At 33.9% G+C, this 22,990-nt stretch overlaps 1 protein-coding gene across 13 annotated transcripts in view; it reads right to left on the reverse strand.

The window, feature by feature from the left end:
- Positions 1–22,990, reverse strand: part of DMD (dystrophin) — a 2,616,526-nt gene that overhangs the window by 2,078,624 nt on the left and 514,912 nt on the right. Inside the window, exon 1 of one of the 13 annotated variants that reach the window (XM_016943538.3) lies at positions 15,803–16,070. The exons of 11 other annotated variants lie outside the window; for them this stretch is intronic. In XM_016943538.3, coding sequence (XP_016799027.1) covers positions 15,803–15,833 — 31 coding nt within the window. In that variant the 5' untranslated portion in view covers positions 15,834–16,070. Of the gene's footprint in view, positions 1–15,802; positions 16,071–22,990 lie in introns of those variants that run through there. One more of the 13 variants, XM_063804911.1, reaches the window with a different exon arrangement.

Genomic DNA, 22,990 nt, shown 5'->3' on the forward strand with positions numbered 1-22,990 from the left:
CAGCTTTGTAACTACTCAAAGGAATCCCCACAAATTGGGGCTCTTTTTTAACTTGGACATTTCCTTTGAGACTAAGAAAGAAAGAGAAAACAAAGTACACAGATAACCAAAAACACGACAGATTATATGAATCATCCAAATTAAGCAACCAACATTTTAGTCTAAGATTTATAATTTTTACAATATATTGAGTACACTGGACAAAAAAGTATCTACTTAGGATTATCCCATCCTGTTCTATTTTGTGTGTGTGTGTGTGTGTGTGTGTGTGTGTGTGTACAAAATAATGCATGCCAGTATTCATAAGGCTTTTCCAATCTGAATGATGCCTGAGTTTCAAATATGTATACAGTGATGTAATGGCTAAACAATAGTCAGATAAATGCTGTGTAGTCATTCATTTGTGTACCTACAAGATGTTAGGCACAATTAATCCACATATAATAAGCACAGGCTATCTCCTCAAGGAGCAAGAGAGTGAGTCAGAAGCCGAGAAGCAAACTGACAGCTAAAATAGGAGATATAATTGCTTGTCTAGAATTATCCATAGTGAGTTTACAATAAGAATACATATTGGGGCCCTATTTTCTGACCTAGGGTAGTAAGGAATTCTTTTAAACAATATTCTATAAGGAAAGATAAAAATAATATTAATAGTCATTGGTGGAAGAGACATGGTGATAGTGGTTTTTGGGAGAACATTCCAAGAAGTGGGAACAAGTCATAGACATAAAATTACATGAACCAAAGTTATTTTATTTGCTGAACCAAAGTAATTTTATATCTAGACAGAAGTGTTCCTGGTGGGGAACAGCAGATCAGGAGGTGAGAGACATGAGCAGATGCCATACTGTGAAAGACCTTGTATGTTAGGACCTTGGATTTTACCCTGAAGCTAGAAGATTCTCTAAAGGACGTTAAGCTGGAGGCACACAATCTTATTTGTTTTAGAAACTCAATGGGGGCAGCAATTACAAGGTGGGATTTTCTGAAGACCAGATTGAAAGCAAGGAGATCATTCACACACGCACAAACATAAAATCAGAGGTAGTCTTTTGATCTATGTATCTGTTTATACAAGTTGGTATCCAAATGTACATTTATCTTTTAGAGTTATATACATTAGTTATTTGTGATTAATAATAATAGTTAAAATAATACAAAGAAAAATTATTCTCAACACTTTGACCCTCACCAAGAAATTTTATATATCCCCCTTTTAAAGCCAACAATAAGTAAGCTTGTGAAGGGGCATTATTTTTCCTAATTTCCTCTTGAGGACAGGAGTAGACATGCTCAGCTCAGTGCCAGAAATATGGCAGGCTCTCAATTAATACTAATTAAATAAATATTGGCTTGTCCAGGATTACTTGCCTTTGTAGGTAGAGGCAAGTTTAAAACCCAGGTAGTCTCAGGCATTGTCAAGTTACCATGCCCGTGGACCAGCATAACTTCTAGCGCTTGTCATATAGGCTTTTTGGTCATAAACAACCTGAAACACAATACCTTACAAAGTAGGACATATAGAATACAGCCTCCATCATCATGATATTTTATTCAATAAGTGATGCACGTTCCCATATAATAGAAATGGATTGCATTCCAGCAGATTAGCATTAAACCATCCTTTGTACCTTGAGTGATGGACTTATTAATTTACAAGACTTACCCTCGATTAGGTTTGGTGATGATACCCTAGCCTTCAGAAAACCAAGAGCTTATTAAAGGTCTAATGCTGTATTTTTCAAATTTTTATTTTGCAATCATTATAGACTCACAGGAAGTCGCAAAGAAATATGCAACAATGTCTTGTGCAAACTTCACTTTACCTCTTCCAATGTTGATACCATGTATAACTATAGTACAATATAAAAACTGGGAAATTATTGCTATAATTCATAGAGCTTATTCAGGCTTTACCAGATAGACAAGTATGCACTTGTGTGACTCTGGTGTGTGTGTGTGTGTTTGTGTGTGAAGCTCTATTTGACATTATCAAGTGTAGCTTTGTGTAACAAACACCACAATCAAAATATTGAGCAGGTCCATCACCACAAGGCTCCATTGTGGCACCATTATATAGCACACCCTCTGCCTCATTCCTGACCTCTGGCAACCAATATCTGTTCTTAATATCAATATCTGTTCTTAATATCTATAATTCTATTTCAGTAATGTTATATACAAGAAATAACACAGTATTTAACCTTTGACTTTTTTTTTTACTCAATAAGGTGCTCTTGACATCCATTGGAGTTGTGAATATTGAGTATCAATAGTTCATTCCTTTAAATTGTTGTGTAGTATTTAGCGGTATGAATATATAACAGTTTGTTTAACTCATTGATGGATACTTGAGCTGTTTCTTGTTTCTAGCTACTGCATTCATGTCAAGGTTTTTGGGTGAACATAAACATCAATTTTCTGGGATAAATATCAAGAGTACAATTGCTGGGCTGTATGGTGACTGCATGTTTAATTTTAGAAGAAACTCCTAAACTGTTTTCTAGAATGGTTGTACCATTTTACATTCCCATCAGCAATATTAGAGAGACCCAGTTCCTTTGCATCCTTGTTAGCTTTCAGTGTTGTCACTGTTTTTCTTTCTTTAATTTTAGCCATTCTGATAGGTGTATAGTGATAACTCATTGTAGTGTTAATTTGCATTTCTTTAATGGCTAGTGAAGCTGAACATCTTTTTATGCATTTCTTTACCATCTGTATATCCTCTTCAGTGAAATGTCTATTAAGGTTTTTCCCACATTTTTTTCCACTAGATTATTTGTGGTTTTAGTGTTGAGTTTTGAGTGATATTTATATATTCTAGATACTAGTTCTTTGAGACTTTACAAAGATAGATTAAGGAAAGAAAAAGGACATGGGTTAAAAACAGTAAAAAACAAAATCAAGAACCACAAGTGAAAAGCAGTATGGGAAATCAAAAAAGGGAACAGCACCCAATGACAAAAAGCAAATCTTTATTATATATTTATATATGAAGCTTTAACCAAAATGAAAGTGCTTTGTCATATAAAATTTTCATAAAATGCAATCAAAATATCATTATTATAACATATTATATGTAAACATCTGTAATTATGTTCATTAAAGCATTACACATCAAGTAACTTATTTAAAAATATATATGGGGAAACCTAATGTGTTTGGTTCCAGGTAATAAAGTGGTGAGCAAGAACAGTTGAGGTGTCTTGGTTCATAGAACTTACCACATAATCCGACTGGCAAGTATTAATTAGTCACATACATACATATGGAGTCATAACAGTGCTATGTGTTATGAACAGATGTTACATGGTAGAGGAATTTGATGTACTTAGGGGATTTTGATGTCTATCCAGAGGTAAGCTTGTAGGTGGAAAATGGTGTCATCAAGGTAAAAAAGGGGAAACGGGGAGGTTCTAGACAAATAGAAAAGCATACACAAAAGTACTGTAGATAAAAAAAAAAGCTATACCTACTCAGGGAACAAAAAGAAAGCCAGTAAGGGGGCGAGGCAAAGGAAACATGATGGGAAATGAGATAGGAGAGGTAGGCAGTGTCTAGACTTTGATTTTTAAATGTGTTTTGTTTTGTTTTGTTTGGCTTTCCTAGCAACCAAGAGAAACTACTAACATGATTTAACAAGTGGTGGTATCTTCGAATTTAATTGGCTGCATGAAGTTTAGAGAGTGGATTATCAAGAATACGAAAGAGAATGCAGAGAAACTGGAAAGGAAAGGCTGCTGCATTCCTAGTGAGAGAAAATATATTGCGCTAGGATGATGGTAGAGGAGATAAAGAGAAGTGGATGAAAATATATTAGAGGATAAAACCCACAGTGATTGGCAATGACTTAGAAATAACTGGGCAAAAAGATCAGAGTTTCAAGGATGAGATATGTTTCTGGCTTGTGAAACTGGGTGAATGGTTGCACCATTCAATGATAAGAAAAACAATGAGAAGGAAGCAGGTTTTGTGCGGTGAAGAGAAAGTTCTGTTTAGGGCATTTAGAGGGAGGTGACTATCACATAAGAATGGAGATGCCACCCAGGCAGTTGAAATCACAGTTCTGGAATTCACTGGAGAAATCTAAGCTAGAGGTATAACTTGGTTAGTTATCTGTATATAAGTGTTAATAAAGCTGTGGACATAAGTGCAATGATCCAGGAAGAGATTATTATGAGAAGAGAATTATGCTAGGACTAGATCCCAAGGAAACCTAATTTTTAAAGGCTGAGAAGAGAGGATCAGCCTGCAATGCAGACTGAATACAAACACCCTCCAAAGTAGTAGTGAAGCCATGAGAGGACAGTGCACAGATCTTAAAGACGACAACATTTTTAAGAAGGGAGAAAATGGTCACTATTGACCTTCTGCAAGTTCAAGAAAGACGAAGAAATTTCATTAATTGGTTCTAGAGACATGAAGTCCTCTACTTCACTTGAACTTAGCAGGGTGAAGCTTGAATAGAAAAATAATGAAAGCATGCAATTAAAAGAAAAGAGAATCTCAATATCTTGTCCAACTGATGCATATAAGAGATAGAAAGAAGATAATACTTTGCTTTACTTTTGTATTTTTACCATAACAGAATTTATAATCTAATTTTCTTAAACAAATTATCAAAAAAGAAACCAACACAGTTACTGCTAATGTTGAATATTAAAGTACTATTATTAATAGCTTCTTAATTAAGAAATAAATAATTATATGTTTGTTACAATTGGGAATGACATTTGAATATAATAAGTTGTTTTTTTTTCCCAACCGTGTTGTAGTGTTCTTTACACTTTTCAAATAGAAAAATGTATTCAGTGTTGTATTATTTATCATGTTACTGATCTTATCAGTAAAGCCAAAAACTTTCATACGTAAACCACTTAATTTCCAAGTAATGTGTATGTATGTGTGCCTCTGTGTATGTATGATAGACAGAAAGACAAAAAGAGAAGATCTATGCACACTAGTAATATTGAAAGAAATGAGCTAATTTACTTCATTCATCACACTGTCATAAAGACTTTCTTTTTTCCTAGAAAAGTGGTATCTCATACAACCTCATCTAATCTCATACACTAGAAAAATGGATCAGCATTGATTAAAATAAAATAAATACTAATAATTTCTTATTTTTATATAATCACACATCTTAGTGTCATTATAGCAGTAAGTTATAAAAACAATGTATATTTGTATATTTAATATTAAAGAGTAGTGCTACAAATTAACCTACTGGGTCTCTGAAATATATTTCTGAATTAAGGCTTATTTCTATAGCTTATCCAAAGATCAATAACCTTACAGTTAAGAAGATGCATTTTAAATAAATGTTAAAATTTATATTATCCTGATAGTTTTATATACTAGTTAGTTACTGGACAATACTAAACAATTGATACCATGGAAACGCACATGATAATCAATAGACTTTTTTTTTTTTTTTTTTTTTTTGAGACAGAGTCTCACTCTTTCACCCAGGCTGGAGCACAGTGGCGAGACCTCCGCTCACTGCAACTTCCACCTCCCGGGCTCAAGTGATTCTCCTGCCACAGCCTCCTGAGTAGCTGGGATTACAGGTGCACACCACCACGTCTGGCTAATTTTTGTATTTTAGTAGAGATGTGGTTTCACCATGTTGGCCAGGCTGGTCTGGAATTCCTGACCTCAGGTGATCTGCCCGCCTTGGCCTCCCAAAGTGTTGGGATTACAGGCGTGAGCCACCGCGACCAGCCAATAACCAATAGGCTTTTAATTTGAAATAAATTATTGGGGAGTATTTCTGACTTCCCTTTGCCTCCCACCCTCATTTATACATCTTGAATAATTCTGTTCCATCACGATCTCTGACATTATTTTTAAATATGTAGATGTGTGTGCATTCATTACCTCTTTATGAGATGAGAGAATAAAATTGCTTGTGAAGTCAGAGAAACTCAGTATTATTTCTAATCATATATATGAGAATGCCAATGTTGACGTTATCGTACAGAGTGCACATTGCTTAACTCCAGGGGTGTCATTTACCTCATAGCATAATATTAATAGTCCACGTTACTGGTACACTCTAGAATTGTACAGTGTACACTATATGAATGTATACAACTAAATATCACACTGTGGATGACTAACATAATGAAGATAAGAGAAAAATTAGTTTATGTAAAAAGGCTACAGTAATTATAGTAACTTAAATAACCTACTGTTTATGCCAAGTACTATTCAGAATAGTATGGCACGTTAATCTATGTAAACCATTTTTTTACAATACTAAATCATGTTCAGGTTAGCCCAGTTCTTAGCTTTTTGTTCATGTAGCACAGTTGCCTGTACATAACTGAAATAAACTCTAAAAGAACAACTAGTGAGACCACTCTAAGGATGGCTAACTGTAGATGATTACAAACAAACCAGGGCTGCATTAGTTTTATTTTTGATCTTTTTCATCTTCACAAAGTAAGAAGAGTGAGATAGTAATAAAATTGTGAAACAAGATAACTGTTATGGATATTATCATAGACAGCTCCCTATGCAAGTCTAGAGAATGGATATGAGTTATTTAGGATATCTCAGTTTTTATCTAAGAAAATATAATATGCCAATGTCTATAGGCTTTGAGTAAACAACCCAAAATTTTAATGGGTTTTATTTTTAAAGAGCATCCTCAATGGGACATGTCTAGTTCCTGTTAGAAGATACTATGATTCCTGCCATTTTATATTTTGTTCTATCCTTTTTAGAATTCTATTAAAATCTGAGAGATCGTGACAACTGACTGGTTAAGAATCTTTAATCCTACTGTCATGCTGCCACCATTAAAATCCTGACTCTACCACGTACCAGCTGAGCTACCTTAAGCAAATTACTTAATCTCCCTGTACCTCTACATATTCATCTGGTAAATTTAGAAGATTATGTTTCCCCACCTTCTAGAGTTAATATGGAACTTATCACATATGTATGTGCTGTAATGAGAGAAGTGCCTGACACTTATTACAGGCTTGTTAAATGGTAAATACAGTATTATCATTGAAGATTAGGTGAATCTAGAATAGTGCTATGCACACACAAGGTACTGTCAATAGCTGTGTATGTAGGACAGATCAATGTTTCATTAATCCTTTTTGCCTCACTGCTTCTTGCAATCATTCTCTAATTCACATCTCTGTATGTCCATACTCTTATGCCTATTTATAAAAATGGATTCTTCAGTGAGAATGTCCATAATCACACTATTCATTAGTAGTCATTTATGACTGATTTGTACCATGCTTTATAACTTTCTTGATATTTTATAGTAGTTGTATGCATATACGTATGTGTGTGTATCTGTTCTCTGACTTAGAGTTGCTGTCTCATAAAAAGCAAAGAGAACATAGATGTTCAACAATGTTGAGTTATAAGCAATTAAAAACCTAATGTTAAAAAAAGTTGCTCAATATCATATTACTATTCTATCGAGTCTTACTTCCTCCAAAGCTAACTGATGAGTACATTACATTCATCCATGATTAGATTCAATTACTCAAATGCCTTCTATCTCTTTATTGTGATTCTGGCTTTATTTAAACTGAAATGTCAACGTTTTCTAGGTATTTTTAACATTTTTGCAGATATTGGGATAATCAATTTTACTAATGGTCCTCCAGAATTTTTAGATATTTCTCCAATAAGCATCTATGTTAACTAAACTAGCATTAAATAAACTGCAAACTTACCTTGTCATATCTATGCAATTCTGTATTCTCTAAAGGATGATTTTTCATATTACTCAACAATTCTGACTGAGCAATTGAAATTGAGACTATGATAAATGTTTTACACTGAAGGCTCATTTCATTATACAGTAGTCAGTCGAAATGGGGCTTCCGAAGAAGGTATTTTTAGGAAGTGCAGAGTACAGGAAAAAGCTGAATACGTTATACAATTTAAATATTTATTGAAGCTTTTCTACTAAGGCAACATTTTGGTAATATTCACAGAAATAGCAATATGGGAGGAAATTAGGGGTAAATAGATGGTAGAGACTGTGGAAACCAAGACACCTAATGCTAAAAGTGGGATCCTCATTCATGAAGTCATTAAATTGGAGATTGAAAGGAACAGACCTCTTTATGGAAATATTATTTTCCTTAGAATTTCATCATTTTTTCTAGATGTGTCTTCTCTGATTTTTTTTTTAGTGCTTTTGTCTTCTTTATTGAATTTCCGATCTCCTCTTCACACTCTATTATCTTTCTAGTTGGTGTCATCCACTCCATGAGTTGCATATTTAAATCCCTAATAATGACTTCATTTCTAGGCACAATACCCATGCGCTACATAAAAATACAAAACAAAACAAACACCTTAGCATCCACACCCTTAATCCTTCCTGTTGTTCCAATTTCCCTTCCAATCTCCTTGCAAATGGCACCATTATCCATCCAGTTGTGCATTTCATGGAGCACACAGCATGCAATACAACACCAATTCCTCTTGATTCTATCTCATATACAAATCTTGAATAGATTTACTTCTTTCATCTCCACTGTCCCCATTCTAGTCCAAATCACCTTCTTTTGGATGAGCTACCATAATTGCTTCAGATTGATAGTCCTTCATCTACCCTAGGCACTTGCCAATCTCTTTCACACAAAACAGAGTGATAGTCTTAAAAAATACAAATATGTTTACATCAGTGTTCTACCTGAAACCCATAAGGCTGTCCATTGATCTTAGTATAAAGAGAAAAATAATTTCTATAACCTTCAAGGCTCTGAATGATTGGACCCCAGTCTGCCATTCAGATGCAAGCTTGTTCCACACTTTTCTGCACTCACTGTACTCTAGGAAAGCTGTACTTGTTTTAGATCTTTCTCCATACCATTTTCCACATTCAGAAACATTGCTCCCTCTGACAGGGACATTTTTGCTCCCTCTTTTCTTTTGGACAACTATACTCTAACCTCATTCTTCTTTATCTTGCTTTGAATATTTTTTTTTTCTCAGAAGTATTTCCCCAATTTCGAAGACTGGTCTAACTCTCCCTATTATACATTCTTATTACAATGTGTGCTTTATTCTATAGCCCTTATCTCCAAGGCAAGTAGTTTGCGTGTGTGTGTATTTAATATGCACATCCTCCTTGAAATGCTAGTCTCTCTTTGAGTTCACTTGTTTAGAATACTATCGCCAGAGCATAGCACAGTACCTGGCACAAAATTGGCACTCAATATGTGTATTTGTTGCATGGACAAATGAATCAATAAATGGATAACAAATCATCAGCTGTAAGTCCCTTCTTTAAACTGTGGTCACCCAAAACCACACAATACAAATTTTAGAGAGTCACTTATTTTGATACTTTTATTTTTGGATTTATTTTGAGAGCCAATCCATTTTCAGACATTTAAAGTAAAACACTGCAAAAGCCATAGGCTTGAGCAAAGTGAACCTCTGTGATAATACTTGGTGCTCTCTGACAGCCCATTAGAGATGGGGTGTGTACACCTAATCCAAAGGAATCCTCTAGCTCTTCAGCAGCTGTTCACATGGCTCATGCCCTGCCCTTCAGTGTCTACTAAATCAGGATTCCCCAGCTGTCTGAGCTTCCCGTAAGCGATTTTAGTTAACCACCTACAAGCCAACATTTCTTGCATCTGATTACGCTCTTTAAAGTCTAATTTCCCTTTTGCTTCCTAGTTATTTTGCAATATGTGAGTCATTGGGATTCATCATTTTTACAGATTATTATTTTTTCACTTACTCAACTAGTTTATTAATATTTTGTTCACTTAGTCACCAATTTATTTCTAATACATCGTTCTTAAGCACCAACATAAAAAGGAATTACTCAATTTGCCTTTGAAGAAAATACGTGGGCCATTCTGATTTTGTGATTTTTCTTTCTTATTTCTTTAATTTTTCCTCACACAGCTTCCAAGGCTAAAATCTGCACTTGTAACAGTGTACTGACTCCCTTGCCCTTTAAGTCAGCACTTAGCTCAGGCTAAGGTACTATTGCTACCATAATCTGATAAAGGAAGAGACAAGTTGTGTGCAAATAAAGATGAGTGCCAGGAATGAGAAAAAAGCTACTGATGTTTATGCCCTTTTATAGTCCTGATTCTATGACAGTCTTAGCCAAAAGCAGAGTGGAAGAAGGGAGAACGCTTTAAAACAAAACAAAAGAAAAGCCAAGAAGAGGGTAAAAACATTTAAAGGGTAAGCATTGTATTTGCCCATAATTGGAAATAATATGGGACACCGTAATGGTAATTGTGCTCAGCTAACACTGACCTTTTTTAAAAATCAAAATTTTCATGATAGTGAAGACAACACATTTAAAAGTTGAGAAATTACCAAAAGACTTCATGATATATATGTGAATTCCTCATTGTTGATATGCCCATGTATGGTTTTCATATTTATTAAATATAAACAAAAAACATCATGATTCGAGCATCTGATTTTTTGAAGTTTCTTTAAAATTATCTTAATCCTCTCCAAAACCCATTAAGCTATCTACATTCTCATTTCATTACATGGATAAGCATTGGCTTTAATAATGCATTTTAATGTACCTCCTCTTCATTGACACAACCACATTTTTCTACTAAAATAAATAACTGAACTAAAATGAATAATAAACAAAAATAAAGGCAAAGCTCTTCCTCAGATTCTTTTATTCAAATGGCAATTAGACCTAGATATTATTCACCAGTCTTAGATATATTTCAGATTTCAAAATTGGCATGAGAAAATCAATTCATCAATTTGCTAGCATTTTTAATTTATGGACAATTATTTTCTTAAAATGGTATGTAATCAAAATACTGAGTTAAAAATTCTGAAAGAGTCATTTAAGAACAACAACAAACAACAACAGCAACAACATTTTATCAGCATGGCAAGGAAATGACAGCTCCATTTCAATTAAAGGATCATTGTCCATTCTCCCCCAGTTCCCATTAGTGAGGAATGGGGTTCATAATGACAAAGTGAAAGTGAGGCATTGAGGGAGAAGGCAAAAGATCACAAAAGAAAGCAGGAATACATTGATTTCTAAACCAAATCCAGACTGCTAAGAACATCGGTTTTCTCAGGGCTTACTATCATTACATATACTACGCAAAGTCCCCTTCAGAGGTTGTAGGCCTCCAGAAAATTGCTCTGTGTGTTCCGTTGCCTACAGAAATTCCCAAGTATTTTGAACGAGTGATATCAGATTAAAATAAAGATCGAGCTCAGAGTTGAATAGAAATTATCCCTTAAAATGGCAGCCTAAACAGAAGATGTGAGCTATAAAAGAGGGAGTACTGATCTTTGTGTTTTTAATGGGAATGAGGTAGAGGTTGTATGGCCGTGAGATGAAGACTCTTTTTATTTTTATTTTTTTAACTTTTAAGTTCAGGGCTACAAGTGCAGGTTTGTTACATAGGTAAACTTGTGCCATGGGGGTTTGCTGTACAGATTATTTCGTCACCCAGGTATCAAGCCTAGTACCCATTAGTTGCTTTTCCTGATCCTCTTCCTCCTCCAACCCTCTACCCTCCGAAAGGCCCCAGGGTGTGTTGTTTCTCTCTATATGAGGACACTTTTAAGCATAAGACAGCAGAGCCATTTCCCTTCCTCATTCTCATTTGTCTGCTGCCTATCAGAATTGTGCTTAAGAAAATTTATATGCCCTTAAAACACTGGAGCCAAATGTATTTTTTTGGTCTTTTTGTTGGGCCATATTCAAGGAAGTAATCTTGAATGGGGAAAGAGAAAGGCTATGCCCTGGGTGTTAAAGTATTTCAGAATCTCTAGAGGAGCCATCTGGTTTAAGAAGGCACATTGAATGCTATAATATGCTGTAATATATGAGGGAAACAGACTTTTTATACTATCAAGCCTTTCATGAAAAAATTTCATGCAAAAATAAACACAATCATTTTAGCTTTTAATCTTGGAACTATATTTAGTATAGGAGTGATTCACAAATAGCAGAGTTACTCTCCCATTCGAAGGGGTTATCAGAATCTCTGGAAGACACATTCACTTTTAGTATTAAGTAGAGGGAGCTTGAAATTTTGCAAGGATTTTAGGGACAATTCTATAAGTGACATAAATAGAAAAAACCCTCCAAACTTGGTAAAATAATAAATTATCCCATGGTGTTGCCATTTTAACTTTGATATCTGTATTAAAATGAAACTTCAGAACTCCAAACATATGTCAATATTTTATAGCATGAAACCCCAAGGAAGTCTAACTAATAGATGTTTTAAGTAGGGAAAAGGTGAAGACTACAAACTATTTATTTGCTTGGTTTGTTTGTTTTTTGAAGATCAGTACACTGCATTGAGCACACTCTACAAGGGGAAATATTTTCATGAAATTCTGCTATGAAACCTGGTTGCATTTAATAAAAAGGTTTATTTCCCACATTGCAGCCCATGACCTTCCCAAAAAAATATTCCAATACGAACCAACTGCCCTGATAACAGAACACAAACCTCCTAGGACTATAGCAGGACTTTGTGAGAAAGAAAACCATTGCCTCTCTCTGAATCCAATCAAAACCTGAATGTACTGTATAAAAATAAACCAAGGTCATCATTATTCCTTGTCATTGTGATTTGGCATGCCTTCAAATTATATACCCTGTATATTTCAAATAACTGCACCGCCTCCATTAACTGAGTTTGACATCACTTTAATCAATGTATCTTTTCAGAATGAAAGGCAGAAATGTCAAATTCCTACCATTATAAATTCTTTTAACTCTCTAATCTGCATTAAATAAAAGGTTGTCTTTGAGAAATAATAAATGCTCTAAAGAAATATAACCAGCATCAATTTTATTTTAAAATGTAACTGGGAAAAGATTCAATCTCAACACATCTCTTCATACAGAGGTGATTTCCCAAGAAACTATTAAAGCCTTACTTACATGAGGGGCCCCTCCCAAGGCTGTATCTAATTTTCTATTATTTTTCTTAAAATAGCACCCCCAATTGTATAACCTCAGGCCCCATAAATCCTTTCTTCCTGGTTCGTTCTGTGTTGTCAGACAGGGAAGGTACATTAGCCTCATTTGTCAATTCCTTAAAAAATGATGTGTGTTTAAAATAGAAAATTTAGAAAAATGAACAGAAAATTATCTTTAAAGAAAGGTTAATTTCTAATTAGACCCTCTTAGGAAACTTTATACCCTGTGATTTGAATGCATATAAATGTGCATATATATAAATATATATACTCATACCAAAATACTGTGTTTCTTGTATGTGTGATGAAATAAAGAGTTGATGAAAAAGTATGATAAATCATTTTTAATAAGTTAGGAAAATATTACAATAGAAGGTGGAAGGAGAAGGAAAGTTTGGGAAATGACTTTGTTTTACTCTTGAGATAAAATTTTGATGAAAGATAATAAAATAGAATTTTGAAAAACACCTGATGTTTCCAAGACAATGATTTTAATCTCTTTTATTAAACTACACAAGTGGTTAAAAACTTGACAATTTGTTTCATATGTAGCAAATGACATGGAGTACAGGGATTTCAAATGAATGCTATAGGAATAAAGAGGAAGCTGTATTAATATCTCTGCCCAAATGATGAATTTGCAATTCAGTACTGCCTAGCTGGAATAGTGTCAACCAACACCTTTTTCCCCTTAAATAATGTAATTATGCATAAAACACTTTGTAGTCTTTCTTTAAAGTTTAGAGTAACATCTATATGACATACTCTATTGTATTTTTCATAATGTTATGTCATGTAAGATACACCAAAAGCTTTGTATTAACAGTATATCATCAATTTAGATCAGCAATCTCTTTTTCGTAGTTAAGATGTCTTTAAAAGATTCTGCAAATGAAATTCTAAAAGGTGATTTTATTAGACCTCAGAAGACTTACATCATTTAAATATGTTCAAATGAAATGTCTATTTGCAGTACACTATTTGAATAATTCTTTACAATGCATTATTTGAGTAATTCTAAAAGTAAACAATACAATATGTTTGACAATACAGTGATCTCTTTTAAAGGGTAACTGTTTTGGTTAAAAAACAACAAAACGTACTTTTGTAAGTTTACCAAACTAAGGCAAATTTACAAACTGGATTCAAATGTCAAACATCCAAGTAGCAGTATGCTGTCAAACAGCAAAATTTAATGTATAATATAGCCCTGAGTGTATCTCCGTTTTTTCTTACCAAACTCATTGTCATGTTGCATAGGCATTACTTGATGATTTTTTAAATGCAGCGTGAAAAAGTCCTACAGGGCATGTCCCAAAAAGATTACCTTTCTTCGCATTCTAAGAATTGAAAGTTATTTGAATATCTATGACAAAGCAGAGTGTAGGTTTACCTTGCTTAATTTCAGCAAAATTACATATATTCTTTCAAAATTGCTCTATATACTGGTATATGATGTTAATTATGTAGAATATATATATATATATCTAATCATTAGTGATTTTGATAGTATTTATGTTACATATATCAAAGAAATAAAAACAACAAATAAAAATGTGTGTGTATATGTGTATATTGCAAACAACAGATATATGCCATGCATATATTTGTAATGATAGTAAATATAATAGTTTTTCAATCTAAAAGTAATAATGATGTTCACCAAAAGAAGTTTATGAAGCAAGCCAACAATGTAAGTAAATATTGTATTATAAAATCTGGTAGCTTTTAATGTGACTCAATACATGGACAACGTTAACTTATTTCCACAAATTTTTCACAGTGGCAAAACTTCTGCCTTTTTTTTAGTAGTTGTGGAGCCTTACTTATTTGGAGAGATTTATTTTTTCACTCTTAATTATAGGCATTGCCCTCATATCTATTTTAGAATAACTATACTCCACAAGTCAAAGATGGGTGGGGAAGAGATAAACTCCCATCTCTTCGGGACACACAGTCCTTATCATATATTATTTTTACTGTTGTGCCACAGTCCATTTTTAAATCCTTCATTAGTCATCATGACTTTCTTAAAAATAAACGAAATAGTTGTATTTCTATATGAAAGACAAACTAAAAAATTGAACTGAAAAGCTAGCTCATAATAGACATGAAACAACAAGGTGACTTTACTACGAAATATAATTAGGAGTTCCTCAAGTTTGTATGTCGTTTACCCAAGAAATCATCTGATCATTTGATAGCATAGATCACATCATTATTTGAAATAATTATCATGATATGCTACAGAAAAGAGCATTTGAAATAGTAAATGTGAGTAAGAAACATTAAAATTAAATCTTTATCAATACTTTTCACATCCTTCAATTATCCATCCCAACTCATTTTATTCTTTATTTTATCCATGATGTGTCAGAGAAACTTTTTCTAACTTTTAGGCCTCCATGTAGTTCCTATACAGTAGTTAGTTCAATTGAGAATATATGTCAGGTCAGTAAGCTTTATGTAACTGTTACTAAATACGGAAGTATCAACTAATCAAAATAATAACTCAGATATACAAACTATCTCACAGCAATCAAAATAAATCTGTTATAGTCAAATGACATTCTGCATATTCTATTACTGCAGTGGTTTATTAATCAAGAAATCATGTGTTTAGTTCTATCGCAAAGAAAAACTTTTAAACTCCATTTCTCTTGAAAAGTTTTCCCAATGAAAAACATATATTCCTGAATAAATACATATATATATGCAGTATATATAACATTTATGCTTCTTTGCAAACTACTGTGATAATTTAAAATCAATCTACCTAATTAGTGAGCTTGTCACAAACTAAACGTTATGCCACAGTAAAATATATTTTTAGTTACTTTGTACTTACAACAGTCCTCTACTTCTTCCCACCAAAGCATTTTGAAAAGTGTATATCAAGGCAGCGATAAAAAAAACCTGGTAAAAGTTCTTCAAACTTTATTGCTCCAGTAGGCTTAAAAACAATGAGAAACCAACAAACTTCAGCAGCTTTAAAAAAAGTAACACTTCAGTTTTTCCTATTCGTTTTTCTCTGAAGGTAATTGCCTCCCAGATCTGAGTCCTGTAGGGGGAAAGTGAGTGATCCCAACACTGAGTGAGTCAACACAGTAACTGATGCCAGGATTCTGTAGAGGCCCCCGGATATTTCAAATTCCAGGACCTGCGCACAAGCAAGTGACCCGCCTTCTCTCTCAAGTTGGTTTCCCATAATAGGACTGTCCATGGTCACTACATATAAGGTTGTGCTTCCAGCATGGCAAGCTCTGTGAATTCAAATAATGCTCAACTGTGTTCTGATTAATATCCAAACCAGAATAGCACAGTGGACATAGTACTTGCTTTTAAAGCCTTCTAAACACAAAAACTATTCAGTACAAAAGCATAACAATACTTTCTGTAACTTTCATGTGAATTTATAACAGAGCAGAAAATCCGGATTCAAAATTGACTTTTAAATGCCTTTTTTATCCTCTCAACAACACCAAAAATTTCACTCTACCAAATAAAAAGAAATGCCCAGAATAATCTATGCAGTTGTTATGTATCCACTGTCTACCAAAGTTATTGTTTCCCCTTGGGATTCAATCAAAAGTTATGTATTGATGATGCCAACAGTCTGAATAAGAGAAGCAGCAGCAGAATGCAGCAGCTGAATTCTGAAGGCAGAATGTGTGTGTGTATAGGTCTCATGGGACATGTTTTCCTGCTAAAATAAAGAATACTCTTACAATGCAGCAAAGAAATTTTTCTCAAATCCTAAATTTCAGTTGTGAATTATGATAAAACTTCTTTACTAACAAATTATTCTTTCTTCCATTTCTCTGGTGCCAATTCTTAAAACACCATTTTTTTAGACATTGAGTTAATGATCATTTAATGGTTCTGAATAGAGGCTTGTTTTCTGTATTAAGTGAATACAGTTGTATTATGTCATTCAGCATGTAAATCATTCTTTGCCAATAGAAGCCTTCTTCACCTTGTTCCTTATTACTTTTATGCAACAGGTGAGCCCAAAATTGATAGAAAACATTGTTAACGTTTTTTAAAGAAAGATATTCTTTTTATAGTTATAATAATCCCTACTAAAATTTTTGTTTGAGTGTTTTTATTGTACCATTTGTTAAAGTGACAGACTCATTTTTCTATGTCAAACATTCAACAGCTTGCGACTGCAATGAGTAATAGATAAAAATTAAAAAAATATTGAGTCAGACTGTGATGTTTACCTTAATAGTTAATTATATATACATTTTGTGTTTTAGAATATTATTGTCATAACATTGCTATTTTCCCCAGCAAAAGGTGTATGAGATAAAACATAAGGCCTAATTTTAATTTAAGACATTCTTTTCCCTAGGTCACCTCCTTTCCTCTCAGTGTGGTTGTCTAAATATGCATATAAGCAAAATTTTCATAAAACAACATAGAAAAAATGAAAAAATTGTTTTGGGGCTGATTTGGCTCTAAGTCTACATGTTAGCATCAGTGTCCCTCTATGCTATGAGGTACAATATTGCCCAGAGTATAAGTGCCCTTTGTATCTTGTACTGTGAGTTTTCTACAAACATAAACCCTTGTTTAGGCCAAGGCATGAATACAACTTGTCAGTCCCAAACCAACATCAACATCACGTGGGAACTTCTGAGAAATGCAAGTTAACACGAGACCTCAAAACTCAGAAATTCTGGGGTTGGGACACAGCACTCTGTATTTTACCGGTGATTCTAATGCATGGTCAACTTTGAGAAACCCTAAAGTGTATGTTTCTAAAAACAACTGTGGTTCTAAATGTAACAAAGATGTGTCCTGGGTAATGTCTAAAGCACCAAATCCTGATGGATCTGAATGCCCTGAGATACATTTAATTGCCATTCAGCCTTGGTTGATAATCAGAATTTATTTGGCACCTATAATGATTTCTGCATTGTGTGGAATGCATATACTTCCCTTAAGATTTTATAATCCTGGTGCAAATATATGCTTACAATAACTGGAAAAGTGAAAGGCACGTAAAATAAAATTTAGACCAAACAAATTGAATTCCAGTTCAGACTGTGTCACCACAGTACTTTCTTGTGTCCCTTAATCACTTATCTTTCTCCTTTAGTCCTCAGAATAACTACATCTTTTAGGTCTTATTAGCCCCATAATAAAGGAACTTGCTCAAATTTCCATTTTTAATAACTGTCACAGAATTTTAAAAAATTTATTTTAACTTGTTATTTTCAAATACTTATGGATTCACAGGAATTTGCAGGGACAGTATACAGAGATCCCATGTACCCTTCACCCAGTTTCTCCCAAAGATTAACTACAATATCTACAATTCAGTATCCTACAATAACTACAATTCAGTATCCTACAATAACTACAATTCAGTGTCAAAACCAGGAAACTGACATTGATATGTATATATATTTCTATTTCATCACTGATTTGTGTAACCTCAACCTCCACAAATAAACGCCTGTTTCATCACCACAGAGATTTGCCTCATGCTACCCCTTTACAGTCACACCAGTCACCCTCCCTAAATATCCCTAAAGCCTGGTACCAATCAATTTGTTCTCCATCACTGTAATTTTGTCATTTTAAGAATATTAGAGAAATGCAATGATTTGGTATGTAACCTTTTGAGATTGGCTTTTTTTTTTGGCATTATGTACTTGAGATCCATTTAAGTTGTCATCAGTAGCTTATTTCCTTTTATTGCTGAGTAGTAGTTCATGGCATGGATGTTCTATAGTTACTTTATTCACATACTGTGGGATATTTTCGTTGTTTCCAGGGTTTGGCCACTACAAATAAAGCTGCAAAACAATCATGTAGTTTTTTATTTTTCATTTCTCTAGATTCATGTCCAAGAGTGTGGTTATAACTTACCATATAAATTTTAGAATAAGTTTATCTACAAATAGATCTACAGATCTATCTACAGAATATCTTTCAGGTAGAATTTTGATAGGAATTGCATTAAAATTATGAATACATTTTGGAAGAATTGATGTTTTTACCACATTGATTCCTCCAATTCATTAACATAGTACATATGTCCAATATTTAGGTTATCTTTAATTTATTTCATCATACTCGGCTTTTTTACACAGTGCTTTGTGTTGTGATTAGATATATTAATATTTCTAATATAATGGCACTACTGTCTGTTATGCATGTGATTGGACAAAAAAAGGAAAACAGCAGAGTTTCCAAAACCAGTTCTTTTCCTGTTTGTTTTTGCTTTTTAAGAAATTTTCATTTAAGAGATGGAGGCTTGCTCTGTCATCCAGGCTGGAGTGTAGCGACACAATCATAGCTCGTTACAGTCTCAAACTCCTGGGCTCAAGTGATCCTCCTGCCTCAATCTTCTGAGTAGCTGGGTCTACAGGTGAATGCCACCATATTCAGCTAATTTAATATTATTTTTAGAGACAGGGTCTTGTTATGTTGCGCAGGCTGGTCTTTAACTTCTGGCCTCAAGTAATCCTCCTGCCTCAGCCTCCCCAGGAGCTGGGATTATAGGCATGAGCCACCACACTCGGCCAGTTTGTAGAAAGAAGCACATTTTAAAATGTTTACGTTGTTAAAAAATGTTATATGCTTGTTGGCCGCTTGTATGTCTTCTTTCAAGAAGTGTCTGTTCAGGCCGGGTGTGTTAGCTCATGCCTGTAATTCTATTACTTTGAGAAGCTGAGGCAGGCAGATCACTTTGAGCTCAGGAGTTCAAGACCAGCCAGGGCGACATGGTGAAACCCCATCTCTAAAAAAGATACAGCCGTGATGGCAGGCGCCTGTCATCACAGCCACTCAGGAGGCTGAGGCTGGAGAATCGCTTGAGCAGGGGAGGTGAAGTTTGCAGTGAGCCGAGACTGTGCCACTGCACTTCAGCCTGGACTAAGAGCAAGACCCTATCTCCAAAAAAAAAAAAGTGTCTGTTCATATACTTTGCCCATTTTTAATGAATGTATTTGTATTTGGTTTGTTGACTTAAGTTTCTTATAGATTCTGGATACTAGGCCTTTGTCAGATGCATATTTTGTGAATATTTTCTCCCATTCTTTGTCTGTTTACTTTGTTGATGTTTCTTTTGCTTTGCAGAAGCTCTTTGGCTTAGTCAAGTTCCACTTGTCAATTTTTGTTTTTGTTGCAATGGCTTTTGGGGACTTAGTCATAAATTCTTTGCCAAGACCAATGTAAAAAAGGGTACTTCCTAGGTTTTCTTCTAGGATTTTTTACAGTATGAGGTCTTATATTTAAACCTTTAGTTCACCGTCAGTTGATTTTTGTATATAATGAAAAGTAGAGGTCCAATTTCAATCTTCTGCATGTGGCCAGCCAGTTTTCCCAGCACCATCTATTGAATAGGAGGTCCTTTCCCCATTGCTTATTTTTGTTGACTTAGTCAAAGATCAGATGGTTATAGGTGTGTCGCTTTGTTTCTGGGTTCACTATTCTGTTCCATTGGTCTATGGTCTGTTTTTGTACCAGTACCATGCTGTTTGGGTTACTGTAGGCTTATAGTATAGTTTGAAGTCAGGTAGTGTGATGCCTCTTGCTTTATTCTTTTAGCTTAAGATTGCTTTGGCTCTATGGGCTCTTTCGGTTCCACACAAATTTGGATTAGTCTTTTCTAATGAAAATGAAAAATGAAAACTGACGTTGGTCGTTTGATAAGATTAGCATTGAATCCGTAAATTGCTATGGGCAGTATGGCCATTTTAACAATATTTATTCTTCCAATCCAAGAGCATGAAATGTTTTGCATTTATTTGTGTTGTCTCTGATTTCTTTCAGCAGTGTTTTGTAGTTCTCCTCGTATAGTTCTTTCACCTCCTTGGTTAGCTGCATGGTCATGAAAAAGAATGAAATCATGTACTTTGCAGCAAGATGAATGCAGCTGGAGGCCATTATCCTATGCAAATTAACACAGGAACAGAAAACCAAATACTGCATGTTCTCACTCATAAATGGGAGCAAAACACTGAGTACACAGTGGACATAAAGATGGGAACAATAGATACTGGGGACTACTAGAGGGGGAATGGAGGGAAGGGGGTGTGAGCTGAAAAACTACCTACTGGGTACAATGCTCACTACCTGGGTGACTGGATCATCAGTACCCCAAACCTCCACATCACACAATATGCCCTTGTAACAAACTCCTGAACATGTACCCCCGATTCAAAATGAAAGTTGAAATTATTTTTTTAAAATTTTAATAAAATTACAATTGTTTACGGATGAATTAATTAGACATACATTTTTCAAAAATAGAAAGCATAATTTTTACTACAGTGAACTCATACACATTTTTTTAAATTACTTTTTTTTGTCTACACTTAGATGATACATGTTGTAAAATGAAGACTGGCCCATGATTATATTCCAATATTAACCAGTCATCCTTGTGTTATTAAATAGATGGCATATTAATTAGAAAGAACTGAATATGGTAAACGTAAAGTGAACAAGGAGTTAATTCTTAAATAATTGGAAACCCTAAAGACATTATTTTATATTACTTTGGAAGTGCAGGGTCATTTTCCCAACTTGTTTGATTATTTAACATAATTCCAAGCATTATGATTAATGCAGCTTCACAGGACAAATAAGTTGAAGAGAAACAGGCTTATTAGGTAATATACTTATATAAAATTCACAAATTTATTGATTAGGGAAAAAATCATTCTGGATCATTTCTACTTCCTTTTTCCACAGTGATCCATATTGGTTGAAATGTTACCCATATTATAAGGCATATATTTCTTAGGTGTTTAAAAAATCTCTTTAGTTAAGTCCAATGGGAAAATATGCTAGTTTGTGAGTGAGTTTATAGGCACTAGGACCAGAAAAAATAAGACAAATAGAATTCAAGCAATTTGGAGGGTGTCCAAATAGACAAAAATGTTTTACTGATGTTTTGATAGGAATTGCATTCAAACTATAGATTAGTTTTGGAAGAATTGATATATTTACTATGTTGTATCCTGCAATTCCATTAATACAGTATATATCTCCGTTTATTTAAGTCTTTGCATTATTTCCTTAGCTTTTTAGTTTGTAGTATATAGATCTGGTAAATGTTTTATTAGATTCATAAGTATTTCATTGTTTCAGAGTGACTGCAAGATACTATGTGAAAAATTTTGGGTTTCAGTAGTTAATTGCTTGTATACAAAAATACAATTAATTTTTAATAATTATTTTACTGTGATAAGATTTAATATGAGATCTACCCAACGAACAGATTCTTAAATTATAATGCTGTATTGTTACATATAGATACAATGTTGTACAGCAGATCTCTAGAACTTATTCATCTTATATGAATGAAACTTCATATTCATTGATTAGCAATTGACTTTTATAAGTTGATCTTGTATCCTAAGACCTTAACAAACTCATCATTTCTAAGAGTAACTTTGTAGAATACCTGGGATTTTACATAGATCATCATAACATCTGCAAATGGAGACAGTATAACTTTTCCTTCCTGATTTGTATGCTTTTATCTACTTTTCTTGCATTTTTACACTAGCTAGAACTTCCAGTACTATGAATAATAGTAGGGCTGAAAGCAACCGTCTTTGCCTTAATCCTAATATTAGGAAGAAAGGTGTAAATTCTTTCATTATTATTACAATGTTAGCTATAAGATTTCTGTAGTTATTCTTTTCCAAGTTGAGGACGCTCTCCTCCATTGTTAGTTTTTTGGGAGCTTTTATCATAAATGGGGCACTGAATTTTGTCAAACGTTTTTTCCCCTCCATCAATTGATATGATCAAGTGATTATTCTTCTTTAGCTTCTTAATATAATGTGTAAAAATTTGTTAAGGCTTTTTGTCTCTATATCCATGAGTTTTATCGGTCTGTAATTTGTTGACTCTTCTACTGTGCTTACCTGGTTTTATTATCAAAATACTTCTTCCTCATAAAGTACATTTGGAAGTGTTGCCTCCTCTTCTATTTTCTGGAAGTTGACAGTTCTCTCCTTTCATCACTTGAAAAATGTCATACTTCTTCCTTCGGGCTTTCATG

The sequence above is a fragment of the Pan troglodytes genome, chromosome X (assembly GCF_028858775.2).
Source record: "Pan troglodytes isolate AG18354 chromosome X, NHGRI_mPanTro3-v2.0_pri, whole genome shotgun sequence".
NCBI classification, from domain to species: domain Eukaryota; kingdom Metazoa; phylum Chordata; class Mammalia; order Primates; family Hominidae; genus Pan; species Pan troglodytes.